General features: G+C 39.7%; 3 protein-coding genes across 6 annotated transcripts; 2 read left to right on the top strand and 1 right to left on the bottom strand.

Annotated features, from left to right (window-relative positions):
- The first annotated feature begins 4293 nt into the window (after positions 1-4293).
- On the top strand, positions 4294-6003 carry Mgr (prefoldin subunit mgr). The gene is made up of 3 exons (XM_077404989.1): positions 4294-4454; positions 5005-5528; positions 5688-6003. The coding sequence occupies exons 1-2, from the start codon at positions 4371-4373 to the stop codon at positions 5482-5484; spliced, it is 564 nt and encodes a 187-aa protein (XP_077261115.1). The 5' UTR covers positions 4294-4370; the 3' UTR covers positions 5485-5528; positions 5688-6003.
- On the bottom strand, positions 5981-9173 carry LOC143896875 (c-Myc-binding protein homolog). The gene is made up of 3 exons (XM_077404990.1): positions 9039-9173; positions 6761-6882; positions 5981-6493 (listed from the first exon to the last, which is right to left on the bottom strand). The coding sequence occupies exons 1-3, from the start codon at positions 9123-9125 to the stop codon at positions 6346-6348; spliced, it is 357 nt and encodes a 118-aa protein (XP_077261116.1). The 5' UTR covers positions 9126-9173; the 3' UTR covers positions 5981-6345.
- A 695-nt stretch (positions 9174-9868) lies between these two features.
- Positions 9869-16844, top strand: LOC143896876 (uncharacterized). 4 transcript variants are annotated; one of them, XM_077404995.1, is made up of 3 exons: positions 9869-12056; positions 13392-13516; positions 14947-16844. In XM_077404995.1, exons 1-3 carry the CDS (start codon positions 12054-12056, stop codon positions 15119-15121), a joined length of 303 nt encoding a protein of 100 aa, XP_077261121.1. In that variant the 5' UTR covers positions 9869-12053; the 3' UTR covers positions 15122-16844. The 4 variants fall into 4 exon arrangements, with proteins under 4 accessions (XP_077261121.1, XP_077261119.1, XP_077261118.1 ...); XM_077404993.1 differs by having other exon boundaries at positions 14929-16844; XM_077404992.1 differs by lacking the exon at positions 9869-12056 and adding an exon at positions 12072-12336.
- The last annotated feature ends 1696 nt before the right edge of the window (positions 16845-18540 follow it).

Genomic DNA, 18540 nt, shown 5'->3' with positions numbered 1-18540 from the left:
AGATTCCCTCCATACCATCCCTTCCTCACGCAGACTGAAAATTAAATCTGAAAATATTTTACTTATTTCGTATATTTCATAAAGCACACACACACAAGTCCTTTTGAATATGAAAGAATAATCCAATAATAGAAATAATATTTTCTTAAAATATTAAAAACTATTTTTTTCTGCCGATTCGCGGTAAATGAATACGTTTCTTTTGTAGCTAAATATGATTGCATTGCAAAGTAGATTTTTTTAAGAAGATTTTTTCAAATATTTGTTACAGCCGTTACAGAGGGCACTAATGTTTTGAGATAATATTTAATGCCGCATATATTCCAATACTAGATGGAAAGTAAAGCGACTTTCGTTCCTTAGTTGGTTCACGTCGCGAGTGATACAAAGTAAATTTGAACGTCAAACGAAATTCTTCCGTGCGGACCCTTCGGAGAAAAGTGCATCGCTCCAAAATCTGTGTATCTTTGACGCCTAGGACTTGTTAATGATATCCCTTCGACCCTGAGAGGAATTTAAAGTTAAAACAAAGCCGGCCTCATCGAAAAAAAGGAATCGATTCTGCTTGTGATTTTCACATACAGCGCATCTCTAAGAAATAATAAAAAGAAAAGCTAAACGTAATAAAAATATTCACTTTTGTACTATATTAACCCGCAATATAATATTTTCTTTCTCGTTTATCATTTTTAACGCATCTTAGCGAAAAAAATTACAACGTATAAATGTCGGCAAAAGGTTCAGTCTTGCGCTTCTGCGAACCCTTTAGCTCCTCATCGACTGTTATTCTCGTGAACATGTTTGTTAGCCGTGAGCTCATCAAAATGGTGATTCATTTCGACAGATTAAATCTGCGGGACAACGAGAGCCGGTCGCAGTATTTGTGGTGCCATTGTTGGCTGCGCGACGCTTCTTTCTTCGCGATGACCCGGAGGAGGCCTCGAGAACGCATATCTAACCGATCGACTCAATCCTGGACTCGTACGCCGCACACGCATCGAATTCAAAGACTCTTTTTCATGCATGAAAACGCCATAGAAACAGAAGAAAATATGTGTACGTTCAAAATACATCGTGTTCTCTTCGCGCACAGTCATATACGCGGCTATATTTGTAAAATCAACGTTTTTTAAATAAATATCACGGTATTTTTAGTGACACCGAACGTTTCAGTAATGTGGTAAACAGAGGGAATATTATAGAAACATTGTAGGAATATTATACAAAGGCACAGAAGTACGACAAGGCAAGAAATGTTCGAATCTATATAGAGACCGCGGTTATAACAAGGAAAGCTATGCGATACGAATGCGAGCCGGTCATGGTGAAAAAGCCCAGTTTAGATCTGCGTTAAAGTCTTAACGTGTTAATGTCTCGTGCCGTCGCTTGACTTCGAGGCAGACGGAACATGTGCGAATTCTTGGTCTAGGTACGTCATATATCTGCCGCGTACCAGAAATATATGTATTATTTGTCTACACTGTAATTCTAACGGAGCTAAAAGAAGAGAGATCTTCCTTAGAAACGAATAGAAGATAGATTTCTATGTGATAATAATTATTAATTTCGAAGCGACATTTGTAATGCATGGGTCACTTGTTGACTCATCATTGATGTCTGGTCTGGAGTCAAATTATCGATTTTTTTTTCTTGCTTACATATACGGAAAGAACAAGGTACCTAAAAATTTAGCTAGCAGATCTAAAAATAATTTCCTTGGACTATCAAAATAATTTTGTAGGACGCTCAAGCTAGTTGATGCTAGAATGTCAAAACGCTTTGCAGCATTATCATCATACGCTTGAACGTCCTAACGTAATTATTTTGATGATCCAATAAATTATTTTCCGACCTGCGTCTAGCTACATTTTTAGATAATTCGGCGTAGAACCATATTCTTTCCGTATCAAATACACAGCGACAGTGTTAACTGAATCGAAGGCAGGAAAGTTTTTCTCGCGGGAAAGCGACGAAGGCCTCTCGAAGATAACGGCGTTAGCTTTTCCGTCCAGCACGCGCGGTAGGATCGACGCAACTAGAACGGATTAAGGATATAGCGTTTGTTGCTGGCGCATAGATCACGACGATGAGCCGTAACGAGTGCGTGTCGAGCGGCATATGCAGGGCGATCGTACGCGCATGGCACGGGGTACGAGCGCACGTCCGTGGACGACCAGGAGCAGCGCGCGGCGATCCAAGTACATATACGCTCGCGTTCGCGCTCGCGCTCGCGCGATGATCGGGCCGAGCGAGTCGGAGCCGTTGGAGGTCGGAGGTGTATATTGGCCATTTCCGCAGGAAGCCCTAGGTAACCTGTAACCGCCATTGAGTTTCCAACTAAACGTGCCACGGATCTGTGCTATCGTCTCATAACGCGATGCGTGCATTGCGCTCTGGATCTCGCTCGCGCCCCCGAAACGTTAATTCTCGCCGATCCCCCCCCCTGCGCGCCCGATCCCGACCTTTCCACCGTGGCTCGCCTAGGAACACAAACGGCGTTAATTTCTCCCGGCCGATGCGACGGAGAATTATCTGTTTTACATAATCCTCTTCGCGATGTCTTCCGTTAAAAGAAGTGAAATTAAAGATATTCACTCGTTAATAGATAGAAGGACTAATGCGATAACATCAAATATCGTTAACTCATCGAGATAGTATCGACGTTCGACAAATAGGGCGGAGAAGGGGATCGACTGTAACGACTGGAGGTTTAATTCGCGGCGGTGACTGCTTTGTTTTGCATGCAAAGCAATTGCGGGACGAAAAGAGCGGCTTTTAGGCGTGAGTCGTCTAGACAGCGCTAGATCCACCCCGCTCCGCTCGATACACCATAATTCGGGTCTATTAGGCTCAATAAAGTGTATAGAGAGGAGGAATGCGTCCTGAGCCAATGATAAATGCGATGTCCGTTGGGCCGTTCGTGCGCGAATGCACGCACGACATATATGAGGTGCGGGTGGACACCTAATTTAGATTGAACGCAGCTATCGGGATTGTCATATCTCTATAGGCATATCGCTTTTGCATTGAGGAGGCTCTTGAAAAAAAAAATCGCGATTGATCTTTAACTCTCCGTCTGTATATATTTTTTTGTATCCTCGGAGTGTATACATGGGTCACGTTCGACGCTATTTTTCCCCACCTTAAAATATTTAAAAAAATCTGAAAAAAAAAATCATGAAACATCTGTCTGCATTGTAGTTGACGATTTTATAGTCAATTTGATAAACATCGCGGTCATTTAATATTTTCTGGCAGGCTTGCAAGTTTTACAGTTACGAGCAGATATTTTGGTTTGGACGTCGTAGACCCGTGTATACAGACAGAAGGATAATTTTGTCAAAATCTGTGATAAGATTGTCTTAATTTAATGACGCGCTATTTTCATTATAATTCGTTGGACGTATAAATGTGCGTATGAAAATTGTTCAAAAGTAAATATAGGCGTTAATTAGCAATTTTTTCCATTTATATCATGAGCGGTATGCTAAGTGATTACATAAATTATCGACAGAGTCCGCCACGAATCGACGCAATTAAATTCCGTGTGGTCAGAGAGAAGCCTGAGAGTCTGAGAGACAGTGAGAGAGACCGTCCCGACCTTTTTCGTGGGACCGTCGAAACCTACTCCTGTGTACACTATCGCCAGTCCATCCATTTTCGAAATTGGTACTACGTATAGCCATCGTTTATTTTCCGACAGTGCCGATAAAACAACATTCTAATATATACGCCGCGCCGCAAATATTTATTAATATAAATAAACAAACGATCGCCGCCTCCGATAATTTACGAGTCGTTAATTACGGTAATTGATTGATCGTGCGGGTCTGCAATCACTGATCGTTTGTAGATCGAATGATATCGTGTCTCTTTTGCTACTTGCCGCGTAAAGATATTTCTCTGCTCTACGACGAGTCGTATGGGAGTCGATTGTCGGAACGCAGCTCATGGGAGCGTAGCCAATGAGAGAATTTTCTTTTCGAAAACGAATTTTCCTGATTGGACCATCGATCATGGTCGGCTTTTGGAAAGTGGTTCTGACTGGCTCTCCGCATAGAGCGTCTCCAATCTCGTTCGCTTTATTAAATTCCGCGTGGTATACGATATGCGTTTCGCAGATCAAACGCATTGTATTATTTATAATTATCTTTATTATACCTCAAAATCAAAAAATTATTACCTACCGCGTGAGAAAGCGGCGTTGGAAAAAATGGCATTGAGTTTTCAAAGGAATGTCGTTTCATGAAAACCGAACTCGAAGCCGAGCAAGCGCATAGCGCATCTGTGAATCGTGAAGTGAATTAAACGTTAGTGCGACGTGCGACGCGACAGATACGGGAGCGTACAGCGTGTACAAAAGATCCAAGATGGAAGTCGGTGACAATAAAGTGGAAAACGAAATTGGTAAAGATAGGAAGTCCTACGCCGGCATACCGGAGGCCGACTTCGTGGTAAATACGACTTACTGATATTTAATTTAACTTGTGTGTACGCGCGCGCGTTGTCACACGTATATTCGCGAAATCCGAGTTATCGCTTAAATTCCGAAACTGTCTTGACTTGCTCCGATGCTCCGATCGTTCTGCAACAAATCTTCGTTAATCGTTTTCTCTCCGCGCGAACGAAAGATATATGTATTGAAACGTTATACGGACCTTGAGAAGCAAATCTCTTTGTTGTTGTCGACAATTAAAATTTCACGACTGACGAAAAAATTTCAATCGATCGATCGAACCTTATATGGTCACCAAAAAATCATGCGGTACCGTTTCCTTATCTTATTGTTATAAACTTGCTGTTCTATTTCTTATTTTGTCTTTTAGTTAATTCAAGCCTCGTACGATTGAATAAGCATGTTGCACACAACTGTTCTTGCGATTCATGTATTTATTCATAATTATAATTAAATATTATTTTTTCTGAAATATAAAATGTATCCTGTAATTTAAAAACATCCACTAAATTGAGGTTATGATCTAACGCGCGTCGCAATGATTTCAGGACGATGTCGAGGCTTTCATGGCCAAGCCAGAAAACGAATCCGTGGACAAGGTACTCAGAAAGCTCGACGAGAGCCATGGGAAGTACAAGTTCATGGAGTTCAACCTAGTCAACAAACGAAGACGCTTAAAAACACAGATACCAGATCTACAAAGATCTCTAGAAATGATCGAGAAACTACAGGCCGAGAACAGTAGCTTAGCAACGCAATTTTTATTATCGGAACAGGTTTACGCAAAAGCCATAATACCGCCTACCGACAAAGTGTGTTTATGGCTGGGTGCTAACGTCATGCTAGAATATACCTTAGATGACGCACAGGAAGTGCTGACCAAAAATATTGAGGCGGCCAAGAAGAATTTAGGATACGTAGAGCACGATCTGGACTTCGTCCGAGATCAGTATACCACCATGGAAGTGAATATGGCCCGTATCTATAATTGGGAAGTGAAGCGCAGACAAGCGGCAAAACCCACATGAAATCATTCATCTTACCTATGCTCGGATTTGCCTAAAACAAGAAGGTAATTTTTTGAAAATTGAAAAATATATATATATATACACACAATATAAAAACATTTTTTCCATTCAACTCACGGAGTCAAATCTCTTTTTACACACGTTCATATTCAAATTCCTATTACTTTTTTCTTCATTATGTTTAATATCGCTGTATATTTCAGAATATCTACTATACGAAGAATAAAGTTCATCGATAAACAGCACTATTGAAATTCCTAGAATAAAAGACTCAGAAACTTATTTAATTATAAACTCTTGTGACACATCAATATTTATATATATTACAAATATGTCTAGATGTCTAAATTTTTGTAATATTAATTACTAAAAATATTTTTCATCTACCACCCTTCACAGATCGATCTTATATCTATATTGTACAAATCCTAATAGAAAAAAAATCTCATTCCGATTACAAGGGCAATAAATGATGTTACAATTAAGAATACATGTATTATAATAAACGTAAAAGAAATATTTTATTTGTGTCCTGAGATCTATTCTGTACAAACGACGCGTGACATTAAGTACGCGTGTCAAATACTTTACATCACAAATTTGTCCTTAGAAAAAGAAATCCATATGAAAACTAACAGCTAAATTGCCATTTATCTTAAATAAAGATACACGAATGAATGAACATGTAATGGAATGTATTACACAGAAGTTTAGTAATTTATCTTATAGTCTAACATTCTTAAACGTCATTTATTATAGTAATAAGGCACATAGTCAGACTGACTTTAGAAAAGTCAGTGTCCAAAAAGAAAACAAAAAGACTAGCGTGAACTCTGGTCGAAGATATGTTTTCCGCCACGGTTACTCGGCCGTCGCTTCATCCTGTTCATACTTTACTAATTTTGATTTTAATTCAGCAATTTTGGCTTTGGACTCCTCCAATTCTTTCTTTAAGTTGTCGATATCCGAAGTATTATCCGCGATACCGCCGAGATTCTTACGTATATAGCTGTGATACATGGTTAAGGAAATAACTAACGTTTTTGACGATGGTTCGAAGATGCTCTGGATAAGAGCAATGGGACATAACTAATTAACTTGATAATAGTATACTATCAGAAAACAAACATTTCTCATATAGGAGGAGAGCACAGAAGCTATGTATATCGGGCTGATGGCTCGACCGAAACCAACTTAAATATTTCTCTCTCTCGAAGCTTAGAAAGATGTGATATTAAACAATGTTGAATCTTAGTTCATAATCAGAAAAGGATACTCTAGAGCGTCAGTTGGCTTTTCAACCTCCTCGTAGAGTGAGACGAGTATCTTTGTGAGGGCATCCATGACGCCAGACCTCTCCAGGTACTTGCGGAACTCCTCTCGTTTGGCAGTGACCGACTGTAAAGCAAAAAAAGGACTTAATCATTCATCTCGCAAAAAAGAAAATACAAGATAACAATCGGTTGACGCATTACGACAAACCAGTGCAAAACGCATATCAAATGTAAGTATATCACAAGCTTCCCAAGAAATATCCGAATTTCATGCATAAATCATATGCGCGAATAAAGACATGTTGAAAGGAATTTTTCATTATTTTTCTGGTCGTGCAAAGATCAAATGGCTGCATTCCTTCTGACGATATCAGCGCTGTAAGCATCATTTTTATCTTCGTCGCGTATCGAATATCAAGTAGAGCAATGGAGCAATGGAGCAATGGAGCAATGGAGCAATGCTTTCAACGCTGAAAGCATTAAAAAGAATGCAGCCAATGAACCTAAAACCGGCATAAAACATTGCACAGGTCGGCTGTAAGTTTGTCTCGGAATGTCTAATCGGTTTCTACCGCCCGGCACACCCTTAGTGAAATTTTCTCCAAGCCATTTCTTTTCACCAGACAATCGGCAATTTCCAAAAAGAAGAGAAGAGCGTCCCGAATTTAACGCACGTGCTAATGTACATTAAATTATCGGTACCGGCAAATAGATATGCGTGCGTATACTACACGCACAACGCAATTATAGCCCATGTCGGGGAGCGGGACGATCGACGTTCCGAAAATAAAACGGCGGCACGTAAACGACGCATGTAATCGTTTCAAATCCGGCACGAGGCCGACGATCGTCTTCAAGCGGCGAAGACAGATTAAAACGATTAATTGATTGAATAATTACCATCGTGACGGATTTCCGAACGGCTTTCTCTCACGCTCGAGCTTCTTTCGAGAGAAATGGTCCGCGAGGAGCCGGAGGAGCAGCTTACCAACGGCGAACGGATGCGTGGTCACAGCTCACAGCCAAATTAACACGCCAAACCGGCCAAACGCTTGTCTCTTATCACGCCATAGACGTGACGTATATATGAGATATGAGTAGACAGAACATGGCGCCGTCGGGCGGCAGTGGGCGGCAGGTCGTGCATAATAATTTTCCCCTAGGAATGGAAGCGTGAAAAACTTCACGCGACTTGACCGCGAGACGAATCCGGGGATAATGGGATAATTCGAGAGACGGGGATTATCGATTGTCGATATAAATTCTCATCGACAATATATTGATATTATTTATTCATCGATATTTATGATGCAATAATAATACCTTTATATTGCTGAAAAGTTGTATTTTTGTCCGTCACCCACATGGGCAGTCAAATCGAAATTATAACGATAAGTGCAGTTTTAAATAATAGAGGCTACGGTCAACGTGACGTTACAAACGCTTTGGAGCGTTCTTCCTTCTCTTTCTTTCTTCATTGAAAGAAAAGAGAAGAGGAATGCTTCGAAGCATTTGTATTTGTAGCGTCACGTTGACCGTAATCGAATATTTTTTTCTCAAAACATATTTGAAAAGTAAACTTCTTTTAAAAAAGAATGATGAAAAAGTTTATTCTATTTCATAAAGAGCTGCAAACGTGAATCTGTCTATAAATGAACGTTATCTTGCGATCGTTGATTCGATTCAAGAATAATTATGTCTCAAGAAATGCTTTTTTACAATGCTTTTTTAAGAACTGAAATCAATTTTTTGACATTTATTCATAATTTTAACGCATTTGAATGGGCTAAGAGAATCCTCTATTCGTGACAATAAAATCGTTACGATCGACAGAAGATTCATTTTTCCATGGGAGAATTATTCAATCTCCGAAAGAATACGAAGCTCGATTGCGATTGAAAGAAGCGCCGTTCGCGATTTCGCGCGCCGCGGCTCAGCTGACCTGCCGCGCACCTACCCCCGCGCATAATCAAGATGGCGGACCGTCATCAGCAAGCATTCGGTTTACAATCGTCGCGCTCCGCGGGTTGATCGCGGAAACGCGGTATTGCCGCGCGGTGTTACGTTCGAGATTACGGTCGCGCTGCGCGACAGCCTCGTCGAGGGAAAAGAAACCGTGCGCGATCGCGCGATGTGGCGCGAGTTTTGGTCGCGCGCGCTCCTGACGTGCGCGATCGGCTCTTGTTCGGTTCTCGGCGATTTCGGGCTGAGGTACGGCAGGAGCGAGTCGGCGCGCGCCGCGTTCGACAATGCGACGCACGCGACGGTGGGCGGTCTCACCTGGACGTTGATCGTCGTTCTCTCGCGGAAGTCAGTCGCGCGCAATCTGAACAGCGTGTTCTCCTGCTTCTTGCTGGCGTCCTTCATCGATCTGGATCACTTTATCGCGGCGCGCAGCTGGCACATCCATGTGAGTGACTGGACTAACAATATTTGCGAACCACATTCGAGAATTAACCTTGGAATTCGGATGAGCGACAACGATAAGCGGAGAATATATTAACGATACGGTTCCTAATATACTCGCGGAATATTTATTAATAACACGAGGAAATGTGTATTGATCTTTATTTTGTAAATTATTAATGTAATAAAATTATTTAAAAAGTATTGTATACGAGTGTAATAATTGTAAATATTAAATAGTAATAAAAATTATAAATTTACAACTTTTATCTCAAAGAAAAAAAAATTAAAATTTTATCTCAAATATTTACTTCTGTGCATATAAATCCTTAGTTTTTCTATTCTTATCTTTCATCTTGTATTTTTTTATTCTTTCAGGATGCCACGCATTTGCAAAAGCGACCTTTCCTACACTGCACCACCGTTCCTATTCTACTGTGGATACTTTTCATCTCATTTTCCATTGCCTTCCACTCTCCTCTATTGGAACACACTTCCTGGGTGATCCTGGCCGCCTTCCTGAGTCACCACATACGAGACGGTACCAGACGAGGTTTGTGGTTCTGTCCTTTCGGATCTACCCGTCCTATTCCGTACTACTTATACGTGAGTCTTTGTATGTCCCTTCCTTACATACTACATTGGCTTATGAGGCTGCACACATTTGCGCCGAAGAGTAACGACGATATTATTCTCATCGATATATAAGACTCGTTTTATAATACGCATATTGCATAGCGTTCGAGTGACCAAATAATCGGACACTTTTTCAAAGGTGTACATATGGAAATTATATTAAGCATTTAATTATCAACAAAGAAGAGTAGTCATCAAATATCAATATTTTTATAGTTTGTAAGGAGGATAGTTTCTCCTATGGAAGGAGAAAAAAACTAAAGCTAAAATTGAGCTGGAAGAAATAGATATGAAGACATTTTTTATTAAATTAAATACATATAATGTTTGTTTTTTCAGTAGAATCTTAATTTTAAATTAAATTATTTAATTAAAAGGCATCTAACGTTACGAGATGTCACATTTACAGTCATGAGTGATCTTAAGCCATTTTTATTTGTTTTATTCGAATACAGATATTTAAGAATTGTAATATAGTATTACGAATTTTTTTATTATTTTTCTAAGAATATCTGCATACGTAACACATTTAAAAAATGTACAAAAATAGCTCCAACGTACTATAATATATTTTCGAAACAATTATATTATTAGGATTCGTACGGAGGATCGTTTTATATATCTTTATCTAATAACTATACATAATGTTACTTAAGTTTATAATCTGTACTCACTTAACTTTATCGCAAGAATTAAATGCGGCTGTGATGTTTGACAATGATGTAATATGTATGACAACGACGATGTGTTACATCGTCGCTTGCTCGAGCGAAAGGGAAAGTCGGAATAAAAATTTTCCAAGTTGCGGATGGCAACTCGGTTTAACACATCCGCGTGCGCGCATGACGTATACATATTTACAACTGCAACACGTCGCCGTTGCAGCTGTGCGTGGTTTATGAACGAATCCCACGTGCGTTTGTTTTCTATGCCTGCACGTTCAATACGCCGTATTCGCTTTTCCATGCGGGACACCGCCAGTATACTCGCGCACCTCGAAATATTCTCACTGTCCGCAGAAATATAATTTTGTTATTAATAACAAATAGCAAGACTATTTAACGCCCACGCGTTAATAACAGTCGCAAACCAAGTGTGTTATATTCATACTATCATCTCTATTTTTAAATGATTCGGTCTTATGCACCTGAAAGCGAGTCACTCCTATTTCTTCCCGAAATTTACATCCAGCATCCTCTGTTGCACCATTAATTTATCTAGACAAAATTTTATCTCCTTTATATAATATATCTTCGGAAAAAAAGTTTAATATATGAGATATCGGTACGTGCGAGATCCGATCCGGTACTCGAATGACTAGAAATATAAAATTGATAAACCGTAAGATTAAAAAAGAATCCTCGTTTGAGAGCTTATGATGACGAACATTATCGACGATACTCGCGTTAGCGAATTCCGAATGGTCCTCTTCGCTTGCAAAGGTAATTCACGGTACTTTATTATTACCGTTTGCGGCGTATTCGAGCGAGCGTTAGCGGAATTGTCGATGTCCGTCGAACGAGCAGGAATTATCGGCGCATTACGCAACCGGGCATTCCTGCCCAGGTGCAGGACACTATACGCGGGGACGCGTCTCCGTGGGTGAGAGCGCGGAGGAGGCCCGCGCGCGGATGCCCCCGCGGAGGCACGCAAGTCGCCACACGTGTGTATACACACGCCCGCGATCGCTGGAAGGGGTTTATCAGCATTCGGCGTTGCTTAGCTGGCAACTGCCGGCTTCACCTCGCCTCGCTCTCGCCGGTCTCGCTTAGTGCCCGTTTAACTAGCCGGTCGTGCCGCACCTGTCGCACGAAACGATCGCACCGGACCGTCCGATCGCGACGAGAACCTGACGCGCGGAGGTCCGGAAACCACTTTTCCTCTCCGTTCTCCCACGTTTTTCTCTCCCACTCCCCTCTCTTCCTTTGTGGAACCTCAATCGCGATTCCGCTTATCAGCACTGTCATTGATCGGCGATTGGCGTTAAATCCTTTCGCGCCGATCCCTTAATCCCAAATTTGATTTTTTCACGACTGGTCGGAAGACCGCGAGTACTCCTATTGTGGGATCCACCAACATCACGAAATCCACAATGCCATCGCTTCTCAGTAGATACGCGAGTAAATCGCGATAACACGCTGATATCGGTATCTTGAGCAAACGCGCGACATGCGACGTCTTACATAGACAACGTCGCGAGCGAGGTATGACAAGACGGCGTTCGCGAATTCGGCTGGTTGATTCATACTCACGATGGTAAGTAACACGGTTAGTTTCTCCCACTTTCGAGTGTGTGTTTACATATCCTCTGAGGTCGATCGTACGGTCCCTGACCGCAAATCGCTCAAGGCATCACGTGCAAGCAGTTACCCTTTCCGCTTTTTCCGGCAAAATTCCGAGTCGTGTTTTGCTCGAGTGTCGTAAACAGTGTACATCAGTTTATCGATCATTTGTGTGACGTTATTAAAATAGTTATGCTGTCTGCGTAACAAGCCTCATGGCAAAGTTGATATTCTTCGGTATATCCTTGTCCCCGGTAAGTTTCCACATCTGGCGATCGTAAATTATCTCTGTGCTGACAGCAACACAAAATTTAAGTAGGATATATATTTAACAAGTTGTACACGTAACTATAACAATACCAATTTTTTTTGAGTATTTGCAAGAATACGCTTCTGATTTGTGTGGAAAAACGTGTATCTATATTTGATACATATTTTACCGTAAATAATATATATAACGAATATATATAATAGCCTATTTTTCAGAGTTTTAATGCATATAATTGGTGTATTATCTTGAATGGAGTTATCTGATAATTCTCCATATCAACGAACAAATATTTTTTTAATAGCTCATAACTTGATGATTAGGCTCCTAAAGAATGACAAGAATTTATATTTGGAGCAAATTTTAGAATCACAGTTAAAAGAGAAAATGTTTAAAACTAACGATACTCAATGATTCGCGATTAAAATCGCGTCCTCTTTTCCCTCACCTTACTCTCTCGGTTTTTCTCACGAACAAATGCGGGAGATATTTACAAATTCTAGTAGATCGCGTATCGTCTTAATTGATCACGTCCGTTCGCGCACCTCGTTATTGGAACTACGGCAATGCGCACGCAAGGTCAAATTGGCGTGAACGAGTCGATCAAGTACTTTAGAGATTCATGAGATAAATTCTGATTAACGCGTCGCAATACAGTGATTCGAGGAAACCGTTCCTGACTTTGTTAGCAATCACTGATCGTCGGAATTATAAATACTGTTTACGAAATCTCGAGGAAGCGGATATCGGGCCGCGCGCACGACAGAAATTCCATCCACAATCTTGCATTCTTGTTTCCGATAACCTTGTTACCTGAAACTTTCGCTTCACCGCTCTGATTAACGCTTGTCTGTCAAAATCGCGATGCACGAATTTTTATCGCGATATGCCAGATAGACGAATAAGTAGATTTCCCGTATACGAGCATCTGTCCACGTCCACCCATATTAGCGAGCGATCTTCGTCTCTCTCATATCTTATTTGGAGATTTAATTCTTATTTTTTCTTAAGGGGAAAGTGACTCTAAACTCTTCTTTCTAGGGAACTCTCGACGATTTGACGCTATATTTTTACATTGCATGCGGTATCACCGCCGGCGCGCTTATCACGCTATTCGTTTTGGTGATCGTGCTATTCATGAGAGTAAATCGATTAGCCGAGGACGGGTGAGTAATATGTAATACATCCTCTTTGTCAGTCGACAATTGGGACAACAATCGAAGGTTTCGGTTAGGTATATATATATATATATATATATATATATATATATATATAATTCATAAAAGATATTAAATATTTAACAAATATCAATCATGCTCAATTAACGTCAAGCGTAAACATTAATCACATTTCTAATCCGTCGATGATAAGTACATACCTTATTGCGCAAAAGTGCGTATAGTCGTAGATCATGTGCGTCGTGACGTGTTTCAAAATTTCTATGTGGTTGAGCCCGTGCCGTAGCTAAATACACGAGTAAATACATGTTACTGTACGATCGCGAATCGTCGGCGACGTATTTCATCAGGTACATGCACACGAAATATCCGGCTTTGAGAGCTTCGTGGAAACATCTTATTCGTATAAAATAAACGTCTCTCTTTTGATAATAGGTTCTTACACATTTCTGCACTTCGGACATTATCTTCCGTTATTACATAATTCAGTAAAATCTAGGTGATCGAAAGATCAAACCACATAATTCCGGCCATTTACTCGCAGAGCGTAAAAATTGTGCATTGGAAATTGTTTTAATTGGACTATATACGTTTATGAGCGCCGCTGTAATATTCGATTATCGAATATTGCGGGCAACACAGACTGATATTTCGCCGTGATTACTTGATTGCTTCACTTAGCAGTGCACCTGCGCGGCGAAAGGAAAGTAGAAAAAAAAGGTCTGATACATATCTGCAACAGAGGTAGTTAGATATTTTCGCATTTCTACCGCGCAAGAATGAAAATACGCATGTTTCTTTTGTGAGTCACGTAGCCGACGACGAAATCATTGATATAGCGTATCTTTATTGTTGCCATTATTTCGCTTATCTCATCCAAGAACGTAGAGCGGTAACGATGATAAAAATTTTTTTACTTTAATTACTAATTTCTGGTTTGCTCGCGAGTGTTTAATACGAAGATGCACTTCAATCGTAGTTTTGTGTTGGTTTTATCCCGATTGTTATATATAATGTGAGAGTAAATTATAACGTCTCTTGTTACGTAGAGAATTATTTTCTTTGTTTCGTCGAGTTACTTTTCTTTCCTTCCGCAATTTTTCGAAAATATCTTCAGATCTTCTTTCGACTTACTTCCGACACGAAACTTGAAGAAACTCCTTTTTGGTCCAAGTTTTGTTCTACAATTCCTTTAATCGCTTATTACTAATATCAATATAATCACTATTTCCTTCATGTAACGTCCGAGAGACATTCCTCATTGTGATCCTCATTGTAATCGGCGATCGATTTTAATTTCTGTCGTGACAATCACCTTCATCGAATCCTCATTCCTCTCTGATGGTAGTTTTTCGGAGTAAACGATCGATCGCCGTGGTTGAAACTGAAAATTGATTTAGGTCCAACCAACTAAACAGGCAGGCGAGTATGATGGCGGACTTTTGTTACACCAATCCGACGATCGTGCCTGGTGAATTGCTCTCTCGTCGTGGCTTCTCCATGTACAGCGGGACCGACAACTTCGACGAGGACTTCGGCAAGAACAAAAACGTCCATTACGGAACGTATCATGAGGCTCGATCGAAATTTTGATCGAAAATTCGAAATCTGAGATGATCGATCTCGTATCGTTAAGTGCAGTTTATCCGCGCCAATTAATCAATCAAATAGAGATTAGTAATGTAAAAATATTAATTTAAGTTATTATTAGCTAGATCCAATTATTATCAATAGTATTATTTACTCCTAAATGTATAGTATTTCTCTGTGTAACTTATTGCGTAATGTATACGCCCGCGATTCAACGTCCAAGTTCAATTTTTCTTATTGACTTTACGCAGATGTTATACATATGTATATGTATATGTCGCTTAAGTATTGAACATTTCCACGGCCTTTCGCTGCGGCGTGAAATAACGATTAAAATCGAGAGTTCGATCGATATGCAATATGTAATTGGTAATTGAAAAAAATTGATGTGTCATTTTATCAGAGACAATTTCCAATTGCGTTAACTTCGATTTAGATGCAACATCTTTGAATATCATCGAATTATTGAAATGAAAATTAGTAGACATCTCGGAGAACAATAGAAACGACAAGATAACACGCAAATACAATCATTTATTTGTCATATTATTATTATTATTATTATTATTATTATTATTATTATTATTATTATTATTATTATTATTAAGGCTGTTTTCATCGCTATCTGTTTTATCGGTCATCCCATTCATCGATGCTGAAAGTTTGTCAGAGAACGTTTAGATGTCTCCGCCATGCATTTCACGCCGCAGAGAAAATATACACGGTGCTCCGAAATGATCGCACTTTTTTTTCAAGATTGGGATTTGAGATGCATAACTTTTTGAGATGCATTTAGGACGCGCAATATTTTTCAATAGACGAGAAGAGGGTAATGCTAGACTTTGTGCAATATACTAGTCGACTCAATATTTTTTTGACAGATTCCATAATCCGTGAGGATCTAGCCGATGTATAAGTGATGATGTAATATAATTGAAGTAATATGCAATACCAAAGATAACATCATGCTATAATTTAATAAATATCACGTAAACGATTTAATAAAAAAAAAGATCACGTAGACCGGAAAATAATTAATTGCTTGTAACACATATTAGTTGACAGAAATTAACACTTTAGCAGAATTTGAGTTTTAGTATTCAAATTTACGAGAATTCGCTTAATACTCATATTTATCAAATGTATAATAGTATACGCATAGATAATAAGATACAATTTAAAAATAGCATTTCTGAGTAAATTAAATTTAACAAAGTCTGAACTAATTAAATAATTAATTTAATTAGGTTAAATTATGAAATCATAAATAAAAATGCAGATGTTTTATCTACAATTTCGTAATCAGTTACACGCAAATATGTAATATAATCACAATTGATTATTTTCCGGTATATACACATGTCGAACACATTCTTCTGTGTTGTGTCGTTTATATTAGCGTGTTATTAATTTAAATATATACTTCTTGCCATATATGATTTAAATATATATGTATATATATACTTCATTGTTCAAGAAAGAAGACGAACCTTACTCTACCCGGTCAGAAAAGATTACAAATTGATTTATCACGATACTTTAGCAAAGCATCAAAAAACCTATTCGTCATAAATTCTCATAAATCTTAATTAAACTTTACGACCGTCACACAAATATTACATCAGTCGCAATCAGATTTTAATTCAACGCAACAGGTGTTCCAATATAGTATTTAAAACATTTCTAGAGACTGTGTAAGAAATAAATTGATGCCGATATCTGAAAATACTTTCTTTTCGGGACCACATGATGCTCCAATACTCATCAGTAACGATGCTGGTACCAGGTATTCGACACCTTCGCCTCGGTAGGGTCGGTCATCCTACCTGCAGCCGTATGGTGGAGGCGGCTTCCGTTCCGGAAGCAGCGAAATCGCGCGCGGGAACGGCGATGGCGGCGGCCGGGGTATGTGTAGGCAATGGCACGGGGATAGGCCGTAATTGGTATAAAATCATCGAGCAAACACATCGGACAAGACAGCCCGGGGATTGTGGGCGGCGTTGCGTGCCGTCGCCCTGGTTACCGCGGGGGCGACTCCGCTAAAGCGGACCCTTCGTCCCCGAATGCGCGCAGGCCCGCCGTCGACACACACCTGCGTCCGTTTGTTTGTGCTCGTGTGTATGCGTATGCGCGCGTGTGTGTGTGTTTATGTGGGTGTGTGCGATGGGTCCACCAGAATCCAATGCGCCACCCTTACCTTTCCTCAGCGCTGCACGCCAGATTTACCGCCACCAGCAGCGCCGCAGCGCCAAGGATCGCCTCAGACCAGCGCGATTCTCGCCCCGTGGCCCGTGCGGTAATCCGCTTCCGTCAGAAGCGGAAATCATCGTCTCCGCGCCGAAATTTTTCTGCCATTTGCGGCAACTTTTTCCGACTTTGTTTATTTGCGACGACGAGCATTTCAGCGCGTCTTCGTAAATTGACTCTGAAAGAGAATTTGTATGTAACAGAATTTCTCTGCATTTTGCGAGGATACAGATTGAAACAATTTAATTAGGTATAATTACAAGCTAAACAAAATTGCATAATTAAGTTCAAGCATTAGCCTATACAGCGTAGTCACAATTACTTACGCGTAACTCCCAGTTACTTCTATGCGAACCCCGAATTTGATTTCATCTAGTTTCATCTACGAGAACATCGCGGTTTGCGCTACATCCCCATAAATCTCCATAATCCGTGTCTCAATGATAAGCAAATACCACGCCCCGCGATACAAATGTTTCTACAGCGCACGCAACCCGTCAAGTGTTTAGTTTAATCAAAATCCCCCCCTCTAACCTAAATCCGCGTTTATATCCCTAATCGCCGGGAATAATAGCCACTTCTGCGGTACCCTCGGTGCAGCCGATGCATATGTTGTTCTTCGAGGGTGTCACGCACGACGCGCGATATTATCCTTCGTCCCTGTATACTTGGAGAAAAACTTATCGCGCGTGTAAGGGGAACGGTCGGTCCAGTATTCGAACATATAAGACTTGGTTATCAAAATTGGCCGTATTTAATTGATTAATCTGCTTAAAAGCCAAGTAATTTTTTTTATATACATAAACTATAATATTATGCAATAGAAAATGACAAAACAAGATTATTTTGTATTAAAACGTATTTATTATAAAGATTAAAACACGATATTCTATTTGTCTCAGTACCCGAACGCTGGAAAAACTTATGTCCCGAATGTTCCATTATTTTTATGTCCTATATAGTACCCGAACTTATATAGAAAAGAATAACTTTTAGGAAGAGTTTTGGGAATAAATACATAAATTATACATAAATTGATTTCGTTTTTTGGTAATTTCTTTTATAAATTTTGATATTTTTTTAAGTTTTAATATTTGAAACTTATTCTAAACTTATTAAGAAGTTTGAATTTATTTTAATAATACAATTAAGTATATTACATTTTAAAAAAACCT

This window comes from Temnothorax americanus, unplaced genomic scaffold, assembly GCF_048541705.1.
Source record: "Temnothorax americanus isolate GAGA-0224 unplaced genomic scaffold, ASM4854170v1 Scaffold2, whole genome shotgun sequence".
Taxonomy (NCBI): Eukaryota; Metazoa; Arthropoda; class Insecta; order Hymenoptera; family Formicidae; genus Temnothorax; species Temnothorax americanus.
This window is presented reverse-complemented; position numbering and strand designations above follow the sequence as displayed.

Excerpts from the sequence above, each read along its gene's own strand:
- LOC143896875 (XM_077404990.1), bottom strand. The coding sequence starts at position 9,125 with ATGAAGGACGCCAGCAAGAAGCAGGAGAACACGCTGTTCAGATTGCGC. Across the intron at positions 6,883-9,038 it reads GAACGACGATCAACGTCCAG|TCGGTCACTGCCAAACGAGA; the intron begins GTGAGACCGCCC and ends TTTGCTTTACAG. Across the intron at positions 6,494-6,760 it reads AAGCCAACTGACGCTCTAGA|CTATATACGTAAGAATCTCG; the intron begins GTATCCTTTTCT and ends CATGTATCACAG.
- Mgr (XM_077404989.1), top strand. The coding sequence starts at position 4,371 with ATGGAAGTCGGTGACAATAAAGTGGAAAACGAAATTGGTAAAGATAGG. Across the intron at positions 4,455-5,004 it reads TACCGGAGGCCGACTTCGTG|GACGATGTCGAGGCTTTCAT; the intron begins GTAAATACGACT and ends CAATGATTTCAG.
- LOC143896876 (XM_077404991.1), top strand. The coding sequence starts at position 12,298 with ATGGCAAAGTTGATATTCTTCGGTATATCCTTGTCCCCG. Across the intron at positions 12,337-13,391 it reads TCGGTATATCCTTGTCCCCG|GGAACTCTCGACGATTTGAC; the intron begins GTAAGTTTCCAC and ends TCTTCTTTCTAG. Across the intron at positions 13,517-14,928 it reads AATCGATTAGCCGAGGACGG|GTCCAACCAACTAAACAGGC; the intron begins GTGAGTAATATG and ends AAATTGATTTAG.